Here is a 15,500-nt window from a genome sequence, read left to right on the forward strand (position 1 = left end):
TCCAAGGTGCGACACAGCGAGGCCCGGCGCAGAGCGGACAGGGGCTGCGGGGCGGGGAGAGAGCACGGGGGGCTGCCCGCCCCCTGCCCCGCCGGCTCCGGGCCCTCCGCTCCGAGCCAAGGCAGCGCCTTCCCTCCCTCGCTGCCAGCCGGGCCAGGGCGGCGCTGGCCCCGGCAGGAGCGGGCGATCCCAGCCCGAAGCGCCGCCGCTCCGTGCCGGGGAAGCGCGGCCGATTCCCGTGCTGCTCCCTTGCTCCGGTGATGCCATGCTGAAATATTTCTTCCCCCTCTCACCGGGACCTTTTTTTTTTGAGCTTTAACGCGCTGCCATTCTCGGCCCGGGACCAGGAGCACATCCGAGTATTTACGATTTACAGCGACACCAGTCCCAGGAGCAGCGGGGATGAAGGGCCCTACACTGAGGATGGTTTTTCGGTAAAAAGCCAAAGGGACAGCAGCGATCTGGAGTGATAGCATTGCTGGATTCACTACCAATCCGCATTTCTAGTTCAGGAAAAGGCATCTGGAGGAAACCGTCCAAGATATTGCAAGGTGAGTTTTGATTGTGGGCAACTGTCCTTTCTCTGCCAGGGCACACACGTGCAGAGAGGGGCTTTCTTGCTGGGAAATGGCTTTTTTAAACAATAAAAAATGATACTAAAGGAACTTTTTGTTTTTACTATAATGTTGAATTTTCCTTTCTGCTTTCTGTACATATTAAATATATTCTGACCATTTCCTCTCTCTCTCTACTGCTTCATAATAAAAAGCTATTCCTGCACACCCCCAAATACAGTCAGACCTGTGTCAGTTGTGGTACAGGATTAACCTATGGATAATAATTTCAGGGGACTGAAATTATTAATTTCCCTATATAAAGGGAAAAAATTTAATCTTCTAGGAAATATAACCTTTGACTATAACAGGCTGTACTTCTGTGATTATTTTAGTGCCTGGCTTCCTCAGGTCCTACACTGATGAGCTGAAGGTAGTGTTTGACTACCCTTTATTTCTCTCTCTACTCCACTATTTAATTTCTAGCCTTTGTGAAGTTTCTAGGCAGATTTTAATGCCCAAAATACATGATTCTGAGCAGCTGGCCCTGCATCCAGCCTGTGCAGGAGGGTCCAAGGAGCAGCTAGGAAAGAGCAGCTGTGCTGGATGAAGGGGCAAGGCTGCCCCACAGCCCAGAACTGTGCTCAACAAACACAGCACAACAAAGCCTTCAGCTCCAGGGAGAATTGCCACTTCCAGCCTGCAGAGCTGCCTTCATCCTCTCTCCGTGGCAAATAGAAGGGAAAGGTGAAAGACTTCCTAGCACTGAACAACCCCCAACACACAGAGCAGAAAGGTCTCACCCGAGCGAGCCAGCGCAGCACCAGCCGCCCTGAAACGCTGCGGCCAGGGACAGTTTATGGTCCCGGAGCAGGCCCCTCAAACCCCCCTGCCACCTGCCCTTACCCCAGCTCTGGAGGCCACCTGGCTATCTCTGAAGCCTGAATCCCCCTTGCTGCCCCCAAATATCAGCCATAACAGCTCTTACCAGCCTGCTGGAAGGGAGCACACAGCACGGGGACAGCCAGGCTGCAGCGCTGGGACCGCTACTGACACAGCCAGCAGGAACAGGGCTTTATGTCCAATCAGTGCTTACCACTTGCAGCTGGTTTCACAGGCAGCACCTGAGGGTGATTCGGGGTGATTTCTTAACTGCATGCAGGTGGTACAGGGGTTAAATAGGCCCCCACCTGAAAGCAATCAGGTTAACGACTAACGGCCCAAATTCCTACACCTGAAACAATAGCAGGCTGCCTGGGTGTCACGACCCTCCCCATCACAGCTGAGCTGAATTTATCTGAAGCGATTCAGAGAGGGAAAATCTGCCACTTCCCTCCATGAAATTTCACTGAAGTGGAATCTATCACCCCGGCAGGGAATGACATTTTAAACTGCTTTAACTCAGTATCAATGTTCAAATTGATTAGCCTATTTCATCTCAATGGAAATTCTCACCTCATTACATTAGCGGCCAAACTTCAAATAATTTTTGAATCAAATACTGCTTAAACAGTATTTCAAAACACTTAGCTGACAAAATTCATCACTTAATTTCAAATTACTGCCTGCATTTTATGCTAAATTGTCAGTGGATGAAATAGGTATCAGTGTGGGGAGCAGAGCCTGGCAGCTGAGGTCTCCTGCTCGGCAGTTTCACAGAAGCCCATTTTCCTGTCTGAATTGATGGATGTCTCGCTGCTGGCTGAGCAGGGAGCACAGTCTCAGACAGAGGCTCTGGACAGTATTTTCTGCCCTTCCAAAACCTGTGTTTTCCCCTGAGGGGATGGGATGCTCACCAAGGAATTAAATAGGCAGGTTTGATCTTCTCAGGGACATGCCCTCAATTCCCAGTGGTTTCTTTAGCAGGGCTTTCCAGCCAGGCTCTACATGAGCTTAAGATGCTTCACCATCCAGTTCCTTCCATACCTGGTCTGTCATTTGCTCCTCCTTACAGGCTAAAAACCACTGCAGTAGGCAACAGTGTGCAATTCCAGCTCACGGCACTGTCTCCACCAGCTGTGTTTTAAGAGGACATTTTTAATTAAAAGAAAAATCATCATAAAAATCCTGTCCAGTATGCTCTGAAAACACTTCTGCTTCGAGCTCCAGCCAGCACTTAAGCCAGGCTTAGAGAGTGGCTCTCAGTACACAACTTGTCTTTTAAAACATTATAAAGGACCAGGAGCTACCTTCACAGGCTGTGGCATCAGAATGGGAATTCTGAATACTCATCCCAAGTCTGCTCCAACTCTGCTTTAAACACCTAAAGATTCACTGACCTCTGTCTCTGTTGCTGCTACACTGCACTCGGGTTGCTGCATTTCCAGGCTATGCTGCTGCACTCCACTGGGGCAGTTCTCTAGTGCTGCACAATGCTTCTATCACTTATATGAAATTAAAAAAAAAAAAAAAGACTCCTTTGACTAAATAAGCTGTGATAGAAATATATTTACACTATGCACATTTTTACAGGGAATACAACTTGCTAAAAATCTGCAATTAATACCACCACCCTGCAATTCACTGCAGTCAAAACTAAAGGATTTGCATTTTTAAGGTTTTTATTAGAGAAGTTGAAAGTTTCATCTCAGGACTGACAATAACATAATTATCTCTCTTCATTTATTTTGTTTATAGGAATATGTAGAATTTGTTTGTACAAGCATATACAACAAAGTAATTGGTGCTTAGTACATTGAAATCAGAAATCTGATTTGTTCTAAACTACCAGTTTTCCATGCAGTCATCTTTGAATTGGCAGCATGGACAAATTCCAAGCCGAATGCTTACATGCATTGTTTTGCAATATAACTACAGCAAGCTCTGGAAACATGCAAATTAACACTTTAGCAAATTGTTTTTATATCTAATGGACATAAAAAGGTTATTCCTGATATGAAATTCTGAAAATCTGCATAAATACTTCTGTGTAAAATTAAATTAGTTATGTACTTCTCTTTTACTACAAGTATCAAGAATGCCCACGTAATTAATATACACACATATATATAGAGACCTTGTAATGCTAAAAGTCTTTGTAATTAATCAAACAAAATTCTGTGCCATACATTTACTCAGTATTTACCAGCTAGTAGCATGACTGTGGTCATATAGTAGGCATGACAGCCTTAGTAGCATTTGTATCACATGCAAACATACTCTTAGCATTTCTGTTTACTAATTTTATCACGTAGCAACATGTATGTGATTTTCTACAATGTTGTGTTTCCCAAGTGTATAAATACTTTTTACATTTTCACAGTTACAAACTTTTTTTGCCAAAAGCCATTTAAACAATCTTTTAAGTTACAATGAACTGTAGTATCCGGGATCTGCAACAACAGGATCAAAATGCAATTTCTATACAAGCGATGTAGGATGTAAACTTTTCTTAAAGTGCCTAATACATAATTCCTCAGAGCACTGACCAGTTTTGGCACGAATACACTGTATTTCCCTCAGGTTATCCACTGCAGTGACTTCTACAGGATATTGGCTCCCCTCAGAATTGCTAGAGTTGATATGGCACTTGTGAATGACATCGTTAGGCTGCAGAAATACCTTGTCAAGTTACTGCTGCAGCTGATGAATTTGGCTGATGACTTTGTACACACTGTACTTTTGAATATACACAGTTACCTTTCAACTGTCTGCTGTCTGCTGCCTGAAAAAACCCATTTAAATATAATTTAAAATCAAACTCAACTCCTTACTATCCTAATTATTACTTGGCATAAGGTCCCGTTCAGTGGGCTCAGGGAACATCAGGTGTGGAGCATCTGACAAGGCATGGCCTGGCAGGGTCTGGCAGCACGGGGCTTCTGCACAGCACACATGAGAACACAAATGGGAAATTCCACCACTCGAGCTACAGCTTTGCTGCCATCTGAGATGATGTTAACAGTATCTCTTGTGTTTTGAGGCTCTGATCCTGGGATTCTGACGCAGGCAAGGTGCCTGGTGAGATACAGAAAGGGAAACAGGATGGGGTTTAAAAAGCTCTCTTCATCTTCGGGTCGGGGTTTTTCTGAACAAAGGAAATTCTTATGGAAATCCAACAAAGGAAATTCAGTGCCCAGTGTTAAAAAAGAAACCATGCAAACCTTAAGACTTGGTGGTCTGTAGCTACCCTCGATATATTAAGAACAAAAAAACCCAAAACAAACCCCTGCCAAAACCAAACCAAACCAAAAGCCCACTCTTCAACCTCAGCAATGTTATTCTGAATTTTGCTCTCATTTTAAGGATGCTGTGCTCTCCAACTTCAATTTGCTTGTTGAGGCTTTAAACCACTGTTGCTGGCCTGCGATCCATCTCTGCTTCCAGCTTCACCATCTGCTGCATCTCCTTTGCCTGCAATCCAAAATAACCGCATGAAGTGTTGCATTAGACCCTCTGCTCCCAGTGAAGCACGTTTCACGTGAGTGTCTGAGTGAAACACAGGCAAAGCACACTGAAGAGATATATAACAACATTATTGTTACACCCCTCATCCCCCCACCCCATGTCACTCTGTTTTCATAATTGGATGTAATCTGTATATCTACAAATTCTTAGGAATTTTTTTTTTATTTTATTCTGGGAGTCATGGGTTGACTTTCTAAAGAAGTGTGTGATAAAATGCAGAACCCCAGTTTTGGGGAAGAAGTTAGGCAGATGCCAATTTTTTTTCCAGATGGGAAATGTCTGGGAATGTATTCTTACTGCTGTTGTGAGAATACTGTAATGTGTTAACGCCAGAAATTCATCCATGATCTGGACTTGTTTCTTTCATAAAGACAAGGAACGACAAAAACCCATCAGTGTAACATCTCTCTTGCAGTAGGCAAGATTTTTAAAAATAGTGTATTTTTAAAAATTAGTATATTTTTTAAAAAAATCATTTTTGTCTGACCTGGAGATCTTTATGATTACAGAGGGGGTGTTTTTCACCTCAGGATTAGAGCACTGCTGTGTGCTCCACGGGATTACACACCCTGAATCCACCTGAAACACTATCCAAATGCATAATGCAAAATCCAGCAATGAATACATGCCAGACCTCGGGCTCTGCAGGCAGAGTTAAAGCTCTGTGTGTAAATGGTGACTGGCCTGGGAATCCCCTCTCAGAGGGCACTTTTTAAACTCCCTTCCTCTCTCTCTCTTAGATGCACACAGAGCCACACTCTCTCCTCCTCTCATCGTGTTTTGGTTTGAAACTGCAGTTTAAAGGAACTGAGAGTCAGCATCACCATTTTCTCTGGGGGTTCTCAATCTGGGTCCCTAACCCATCTATACAATCAAATTCATGTGCATTAGGACAAGTTTTAGGAAGAGACAAGCCAAGCACTATTTTCTTTGGTGTAATTGCTCTATTATCCATCATGCAGGCAAAAATGGTTAGGGGACTTGATTTATTTAAACTATATTGCCCCAGAAGTTGTAAAAGTTGCTTAGACAGGGAACTTGGCTATACAAGCTGCTACTTAAGGAGTCACCTATTCTGGATGTGCAAACACACATTTGCATAGGTGAAAATGGGCAGATGTAGGTCTAAAGTAATGAGGGTGCACCTCTATTCCTTTTGAAGGTAAATGTGGATTTATGCAGATGTGACATACCTGCCTTCTTGAAAAATCTAGCCCTGCACTTGCTTAATCATCCTTATCATCTTCTTGGGGAAAAAAGTAATTATGATAACAGCAAAGCAACCATCATAAATATGATTAAAAATTAATTGACATTCTCCATTTAAATGACTTAAAAAGCTTGAAAGTAATGAAGAAATAATTTTAACATGAAAATATGGAAACATAATAAATAAATCAATATGGACAACCTCTTCTGAAATGTTGGCTGGATTTTGCCTGTGTGTGAAATGAAACATCCAAACAGAACAAAACCCGGTGTTTTTTTCTCAGTGACTCACACATTTCACGTTTCAGGCTTGTGACTTGACTACAGGCACACAGTGTCCTATAAATATTCTGTGTCCCAGTGTACTGTCTATGGAATTCTTTTAGAGAACCTGGCTTCAAAGACCACATTAGCATCTAGCAGAGGAGCAGGATCTCGTCTGTGCCGTTCTGAGGCTGGGTCAGAGAGTGCATTCCAATGGGAACACACCAACCCAACAGGACAAGCCTCTGGAACCTACAGTGGATCAATGGAGTCAGGGGCAGCCAAGGGACTCTGCTTTCAGGGTGCTCTCTACTGAGACCTCACACCAGCTAGGAAACACATACAGTAAAAAAAAAATATATATTTTTCCCCTAGCCTAATGAGAGTTTTTTCATTATTATGTGTCCGTAAATAAATGTTGTTACAGTGGGTGCTGTCAGTAGTGCAAGATGTTATCAGTTCAAGGGAGTAATTCAGATCAGGCAGTGCTGCACAAGGGGATGTTCCAGCCCAGAGCAGCTCCTTCCCTTGGAAACACAGGGGTTAATAAGGATTTACTGGAGTAACGATTATTTAGGAAGCCACCGCAGCACAGCCACATCGTAAAGTGTAATTGCCAGAGCTTGTAACATGTTGGAATTTGAAGTGAATTTTAAAGTGCTCTTCCACAGACACTAGGAAGCTATTTCCAGCCATCTATTCTATATTTGGCTATTCTTAGAGTGGAATTACTTATTTTATTACCATACTGAGATATGTGGATACCCTTTGTCTGACTATCAGCATTAGCAGTTAATCATATGTGTGTTAACACTAAAATACTTTCCTTAGATCAATAGACACTCTCACAGACACAATTTAGAACTCTAAGCAGATCTTCCAGTAACAGCAGCTAATGTACAAGTTAATCTCTAAATATTTCCTCTGCGCATCTCTGTTCATATTCATCTGCATTTCAGATGCTAAAGCACAAATACTGCTAATATTGTGTCAGGCTCAAATATCTGTGTGCAAACAAGATTAGCACTGTGCTCACTGTGTCAATGGCACTTCCCAATGGTTGCATTTACAAGGAGGGCTCCAATGATAATGATTTAATTTAGAAGGAAAGCACACTGAAATAATAGTTTGCTTATTATACGTCCATCCTACCTTGTGTTTGAGACACTGCATGACAGGATTTCAAAAGCTGTTTGTACAAAAATAAAAATGTCAAAATCGAGTAATACAACAAGAAGCAAATTAAATGAATGAAAACTGAAGTGATATTGAAAAATTAATGCAAGAAAAACATACATAAAACAAAACAAATTTAAATTTACAACAGTTTGTACTGAAGGCTGTTTCCACCCATAATTCTACTTTTTCCATTGTATATTTGTATGAAAATTTTCTTGCCTTGTTCAATCAGGAGAAAAAAGTGTTTCAAAATCCACATTAAACAAACACCCCCTGGATCCAACTAACTTCCATACATCAGTGTCTGTAACAGTGATACCAGAGCCAGCTGTGGGATGCACTGGAGCACTTTTGGGGCTACAAGGAAATAGTCCAAACAGCATGTATGGAAAGATATATCCTGATGGATCAAATTAGAGTGAGTTAAAAAGCTGTTAAGGACAAGCCCTGTGGTGAAGGCCCCCACAAGCCCACACAGGAGTGATAACCAGCACACAGAGGAGCTTATTCCATTTATTAACTGACAATTTATCTAACTTAGATGGCAAATGAGCAAGCTCACGTAGGCTGCTGCCACCCCTCAGCTGCAGAGCTGTAAGCCCAGGTGAGGATGACTCTAACTGCTCCAAGAGGTGACCCTTCAGTGACTCACTTATCCCAGCTCCCTCACACAGAACATGGTTATCACATTATGGCCAAAACTACAATCAGAATAATTCTCTCCTCTCCTTATGTATCTTAAAAAATTGATCCAAAGCTCTCTGGAGCCAGTGGAAAGAAAGAACTGATAACACCATAGCTCTGGATCAAGCCCATCATTTTTCTGGCAGCTTTTACAGTGACACTACAGATCTGCCATGGTCCAAATTCCTCCCCCAGGTCCTGCCTCCCCCAGGTCCTGCCTCCCCCAGCTTCTGCCTCCCAGCCTTTAGATGCTGCTCAGGAGCAGACTGACTGCCAGCTCCATTCGTGCTGGATGTTGGAGATGGCATCTACAGCAGCCCTGTGAAGGATCAGGGTGGCACTCGTGGCTGTCACCCAGGAGGAGGTGCAGTGATCAGCAGAGCCGTGCTGGCTGGGGCTGGGTGCTGGCAGCCACCTGAGATCTCAGAGTGCTGCCACCCCCTGCAAGTGACCGGGCTGCAGCTTTGGGGCTCTCTCCTGACACTGTAAATACCTGATTTGCCTGTTCTATTCCCTTCACTATCTCTCTGCAAGACGGCTTTAATTTGTCTTCCAGAGAGTTCAAGTTCTGAATATTTACCAAACAAAGAAGTGAGTACATAGCCCTTAACAGTAGTGGGTATTAAATGCTCCCCTTCTCTCTCACCTCACTGAACTGCTGGGTATATTCCCCTTGCAGTTTACATTTTTAAGTGCAGTACTGCAAGTCCACACAATTATTCCAGCTCTTCTGGCTCAACCTTTCAGCAAGGGAACTGCTCAGAACGTAGCGTTGCTTCCACCAGAAGTAAGATTAGAATTTCCCTTTCCTTGCCAAGTAGTTTTTCAATTAAAAAAAAAAAAAGAGCTTATAAACTAGCAGAAAATAATAAGGTATTTTAATTAGGAAAGGGTGTACTAGTACAGATAAAACTCCCCATGCTACTGTACATCTCTAGAATTCAGTCCAAACTCACTGTCTCTCGGAGTTCAGAAACTCTCTGGGCACGTTCCTCCTCTAATTTTTCAATCAGTACTAGGAATGTAAATTCCAAAATGAAGTAAACCGACTTGCTTGAGTTACTTTTGGGGAGTAATTAAAATGGATATGCTGGGTCCTTAGTGACTGTCATATCTGGCTAAGGAGTATCAGTGCGGCTGAACAGCTGAAAGGGCACTCTGGCTGAGCAGCTCAGCTCCCACGGGCTCACCTGAAACAAACCTGGTGCTGCATCATCATTTAAGTCACCTCTTCATTTTGACTCCCAAAGAAGGCAGTGACCAGGAAAAGGTCCCCATTTTGGTAAGGACTTACATTCAGAAGGATTCTACTCAGCCTGACTCTGGTTACTGTTTTCTCTAGCTTGCTTTTCTCCTAAGCCTTTAAAACAAGATACCTGCTCATTCTGCTTCTCCAAGACTTCTAAGTGCTCGAGTTGAACTTTTTTTAACTGATCCATTTCCTTTGACTGCTTCATTGCCAGCTGCGATTGAGAGAAAATAATGGGGAGGGGGAGAATATAACACATTATTAACAAGTAAAATAAAAATCTGCTTGAAAGATACACACATGCATGCTGTCTTGCCCCATTTAGGTGGCATAAAACATCACAGAAGGCCTAGTATATCATCCAAACTTAATAAAAACTTAATATTATTATATTATTAATTAATAGATACATATTATACATATTGCACATAATACATAGACTTGGCAAACACACAGGAATGAGCAGTAATTATGTTAATTTAAAATAGCTTTGCCTTGTATAGATGTCAATCTTTTATTCTACAAGCATGTGCAACACAGCAAAGACAAAAATCTACAAGAGCTGGATTCTCAACACAGAATGAGAATCTTTTTCATTCTCTCAACAGAGGAATGAAAAAGAATGTCCAGAAGCAGTGCCCAGTGACTTTCAAGGTTATAGTTACCCTTTTTCTCTCTTCCAGGAACTTTTTTGTGTTGCTGCTGTTCAGTTCTCTGACTCGCCTGAAAAAATGAAAATGTTCTCCATGAAGACTCATTGGGAAAAAAAGAAACCCAAAACTGCAACATAGAAAATCACAAACTCTTCAGGTGTACTTTGTTTTCTGATTATCTGTACCAGGTGGGACTAATGGCAAATTATACACTCCTCTGGCTACAGAACTTTACACTCAGAGATTTCCAAGTGTATTGGCAGTATGACTGAAGGCTTGACTGCTGTGAATGAAGTTTGCTTTTTCCTTACTCAAGAGTGGTGGTCAAAACTTCAAAACAAATTGTTTAATTAATTTGTGCATCCCTTGCTGCATGCTGCTGTCAGTTTTGGTAAAAAAAAGTGCTGTGTGTCTTAAGAGTGGTAATAGAATAAAATCATCCAATGATCATAAGTGAAGTTATATTTATCAATACTGCAAACTTCTTAAAGCTGTGATTTATGTAAAATATAATATTCATAGTTACATAAAATAACTCAAGTGTCTCTGCCCAAGATTTCTGCCACGACAGAGAACAAAAATAGTTCAAACAGTTGATTCAGCCCACAAACCAGAACTGCTTTCAGATCTGGGAGCAGATTTACCTGGAGTCATTAGTGAGGTCTGACACAACAAAGCAAACGGTTACTGAGGGCTCTGACAGCTCCTCCTGCTCATGAGCTGGGGCTGTGCAGCACTCAAGGGACTTGGCTCAGGCTGTGGGACCAAAATAGCCCAGTGCCAGGGAAGGGATGTAAAAAAGGAAAGAACGAGCCAGATGGCAGGGCCAAAGCGAAGGGGAAACCCCAAAGGCTTATAGGCCATCATTGTGTAGATTCTGCTTTTACTCCCTTCTCAGTCAGGCCCCCATCTCACTGAAAAAGCAAAAAAAAAATACAATGCTCTTGAAGTACAATAATTAAAATTTAATAGTGTGATTGGACCTACTCTAGTCAGTCAAAGATGATCAGGGCATCAGAGTTAATAATGGATAAATATGAGAAAATCACATTTTTTCCTAAAAGGGTCATCTAAAAACCTTCGTTTCCTTCCATAAAGCATGGTTTTAATAGAATGAATCCACAGCTTCCCCTGTCAGCCTCTGGCAGCATTCTTCCCTTGTCAGGAAGGGATCCTCACCTCTCCCTCTCAGCTTTGTTTTTGATGGATTTGTCTTGGCTGATGGCTTTGCTGTTCTCCATGGATATTTTAGCCTGGTTGGCACGCATCTCCTTGCTTTCCCTGGGCAAAAGCAAACACAGTCATTAATGCCTGAGGTGCAACGTTGTGAGGTTGGGTTCCTCTGCACTGGGGCTGCTTTTCCCTTGAAGTATTAAGGAAGAGGAAGGAACAAACAACACTAAAATTCCCTTCCTTACACGGTTTGAGCAGGCAACCAGAAATCTCCATTTATTCCAGAGAACATAGTTGGAAAGATGAGTTCAAAGCATTTTCACACTTCGAATATTGCAAAAGGGTATAAAATACTCTCTTTTCTCCCTATTATATGAGTTGTCCTAGTACAAGCTACTATCAAAAATGCAATTTGTCTTTTACAACTGCCTAAAAAAAGTATGAATCCTGCATTCAGAAGGTAACAGCAGTACCAACAGTAATAATGTTTGCTAGTTGTGGTATGAGCTGACACTCTTCCTTTTAAAACTTCTCCTTTGGGCCTGTGGGCCTGAAAAGAGGGGTTTAGGCCATGGGCAGGCTTGTGTTTGGTTTCTCCTACTGGCTCAGTGAACCTTTTAGCCTTTCCTGTGAAAAGAGAGAGATTTTTAAAAATTTTTATTAAAGAGCTGTGGTGCCTTTTTTTTCCTTTTCTCTCCAAGAGTTCATAAGGTTGAACATTTCCTGGATACAGATTTACAAGCAGTGGTATCACAGCAAAAATTAGTCTGGGTTCCGAAAAAAATGATGTGTTGAAAACATATTTCACTCCAACAATCCTTTCTTCAAATGAAACCTTTTATTTTCCTCACTGAAATGGAAGTGATTTTCAAACACACTGTCTTAAGAGGAGTGCTGAAATAATTTATTTTGATTACTGTGCTGAAGGATATGAAAAAAGTCAGTGTAGGTGTTCAAACTGACTTAGCCTGTTTGCATCAGATACAAGTTTAGAGTGGAAGAAGTTAAGAGGATTAGAGGACTACTGTGCATCACTGATGATTTAGAAATGAGGCACTGGCCATGGAGGTGGCTGACAGGGCCAACACATCACGCTGTCTCCAGCAAAAACACTCTCCTCCCACAGGCAGTGATGATTCCTGGAACTGGAAGAAGTGGATAAGCCAGGATGGTAAAGAAAAGAAAAAGAAAAAAGGATTCTGAAAAATGTGGCACTGCACGATTTAGCTGCTGATTCCCTACTGAGTCATAGTGACTGCACCTCTGAAATTTATACAAACATGTCTTTTGAAGGGATACTTAACTTCCAGCATGAAAGTCTATCCTTGGAATTTATATATATATTTAGATGACATCAAAGTGCATTAACATGTCATTTTCTGACACCAGTATTGTTTGAATAAATAGAAATCTCTTTTTCTATTAAAAAAAAACCCACCACACAATTTCTCTCTCTCTCTTCTCAGGTTATTTTATCTGGAGTACATAATGCTTGTGAATAACAGCCTCATGTCCCCAGTTTCTGACCTGCTGCAGGATCCCCACCTCCAGATCAGCCAAGGGAACTCAGTCTGGGGAGGCAGGGGGCTCAGCACCCCTGCAGCTCAACAAGCTTCAGGTTTTGAGCACTATCTGCTGCCTTCTGCTTTGTTTTTAAATGAGCCCAAGGCACAGACAGAAATTGCTTTTTGTGCTGCCATGGAGGGAAAGCACCTTTCCTACAGCAGGCATCATTGGGGATTATTGATCTCCGCTACAGCCCTGTGGCCTCTGCTGTGATATCCAGCTGATCAGCCAGCTCAGAGACAGGGAAGTGGTGAGCACAGCCTGCTGAGAGCCTGCTCTGCTCCCACACTGCCCTCACAGATCCCCCTGCTCCTGGGGACAGACCCGGATTGTCTCCTGGCCTCTAGAGATAAGGACATGTCCTCCTACACACAATAGATTACATTAAAAAGCTTACAAATTATCAAGTGTGATGCCTCTTTGGGGCATTATTATTCACATTTCAATATTTCACAGTCCAAATTCTTCTGAAATATTCATAGATTCCGACACAGTCTTAAATTTGTTTGTAACAGCAAAGTCCCCTGTCTGCACGTAATTCCCAAATAAGCAGAAACACACTAAATTGCAATGAATAAAGCAGAAAGAATATTGAAGGCTGTTGCTCCTGGGACAGCTGAACAAAGAGGCTTCTTGATATTTATATGGATGTAAATGATCAGATCTGGTTCTTAGTGCCTTTAAACACAGAGCAATACATGGACACAAATGATTTCTAGTAAGAAAGCAAAACCCATTGCTAAGAATATAAGAACCATGTACAAGAAATGATAGAGGGATGCTTAAACAACACACAGACACAGAAATTCTAAACCCAAACAGTAAAACGATAAGAAAAAAGCTTTTTTTAAAATTTAAAATGTTGTGTTAGTGTATATATACTGGTAGGCTGAAAGGACAGCTTCTAGCAAAGTTAAGAGAACATGGAATTATGTATGGAAAACAAAAAAATTACTTTTACAGGCCATATATCAGTAAATCATCTTCCAAGCATTCTGATGAATTTCAAGGAGGATGAAAAAAAAGACTCAAAAAAAAAAGAAAGTGACACGATTTCCTGGGCTGATGCCACCAAGTATGACTTAGAGGTACAGAACCAAGGACTGCACCTTCCTCTGGCTAATAGTTTTTGAATGATGAATTTGTATAATAATTTAACAGTTTGTGGACTTGCTATTTGACTGGGTATATTTTGCAGGACAGCCTGAAGAGATGGGTTAACACAGAGATTAACATAAAGATGAGCTCAGTACAAGCCTTTTGCTGGGACAATTCTCTGCTGGATGAGAAGCTTGCAGCTCCCAGCATGTGTTCTCTCTGACGCAGAGACACGCTGCTTTTTCACTCAGGAATTTAAAAAATCATTCCAATTCCTTCTTCAAATGTCATTTGTTTCATTTCTTTCCCACCCCCCCCATGATTTTTATGTGAAAGGTGCTGAAGACAATTACATACAAATCTACATATGAATACATATATTTTGTGTACACACATATTTTATGTCCATATGCTTATAGGCTGCTTTGGATAAGAGAACACAGAATAAAAAATGATTCCTCTACTTACCATGATTTTTAGCACTGTGACTATAATGTGCATTTATTTGATTTCAAATAGGCAGGATGGTTAATTACAAAAGCATTAGGGTCATGTAGCGTCTTCTGTGTGATTATAGCAAAATATTGTATGAAGATAACACATCAGTCTAAAGTAGCTTATCCTGCAGCCCCTTTTGACCTCACTTCTCATGGATGTTTCTTACAGCCAGCAGTGCTATAAACACGAGTCCCCAAAGGATATTTCTGTATTTTATACTTCTTGGTTTTCAGCCTCCAAATTGAAATTCCTGGGTAAAGTCAATGCAAACTACAAATGCTTCATCACCCCTGCTGCCTTTAAGGAGGTTCAGATGATCTAAATCAGCTAAGAAGCCCATTCCTACATCTACCTGTTGGAGGTTAGAATTTTCCTTTTTCTTTTTTCTTTCTCTCTGGGAATTTTGTCCCATTTGTTGCTAAGAGACGATAATGACCAAGTACCTAAGAGAAACAAAATAAATGGCCAAGGTGGGGGAAGGATGCAGGTGTACTCTCCTAGCTGAGGGGCTTTCTTCTGGAGGGCAGAGACAGAGGGGGATTTTGGCTGGGGGTGAGGCTGGGCTCAGCTCCTCTGGCAGGGGGGACGATGTGGTTGCTGTGGGGAGAATTTGCCACCACTGGGGGGTTCTGTCTGCTATGATATTCTCCTACTGCGAGCAAGGCTCTGCTCCTAAGAGCAGCTCTTGCACTGGGACCTTATTGACGCCCAACCTCACTGGAAGGGACCCTCACCATCTCAGGGGGAAATCCAGGACCCCGCGTCCCTTGGGAGCCTCTCTGAGGGAGCCTCTCCGGGCCGTGTTCGGAAGCCAGGCCGCGCCGTTCCTCTGCCCCTGCTCCAGGGGTTTTCTCTGCCCTGTAACCCCACACCCTGGCTCCTGCTGGAGCTGCAGAGTTTCTGCTGCATCTCCTGTGTCCCTCTGGGCCTGCTGGCCCTGCCCTCCCAGCCCCGCTCCGAGGTTCC

The 15,500-nt window shown here is 42.4% G+C and overlaps 1 protein-coding gene across 10 annotated transcripts in view; it reads right to left on the reverse strand.

Annotated features, from left to right (window-relative positions):
• Window positions 1-3,097: 3,097 nt before the first annotated feature.
• PLCB4 (phospholipase C beta 4) overlaps window positions 3,098-15,500 on the reverse strand; it is a 178,212-nt gene continuing 165,809 nt past the window's right edge. For 8 of the 10 annotated variants that reach the window (XM_071438822.1, XM_071439323.1, XM_071438734.1 and 5 more), the window contains 5 exons: window positions 11,379-11,480; window positions 10,212-10,269; window positions 9,674-9,760; window positions 7,587-7,623; window positions 3,098-4,907 (listed from right to left, as the gene is read on the reverse strand). In XM_071438822.1, coding sequence (XP_071294923.1) covers window positions 4,819-4,907; window positions 7,587-7,623; window positions 9,674-9,760; window positions 10,212-10,269; window positions 11,379-11,480 — 373 coding nt within the window. In that variant the 3' untranslated portion in view covers window positions 3,098-4,818. The remainder of the gene's footprint in view (window positions 4,908-7,586; window positions 7,624-9,673; window positions 9,761-10,211; window positions 10,270-11,378; window positions 11,481-15,500) is intronic. The other 2 variants (XM_071439500.1, XM_071439408.1) reach the window with 1 other exon arrangement.

The sequence above is a fragment of the Agelaius tricolor genome, unplaced genomic scaffold (genome assembly GCF_023055355.1).
Source record: "Agelaius tricolor isolate 1412-34295 unplaced genomic scaffold, bAgeTri1.0.p SCAF_1, whole genome shotgun sequence".
NCBI lineage: Eukaryota > Metazoa > Chordata > Aves > Passeriformes > Icteridae > Agelaius > Agelaius tricolor.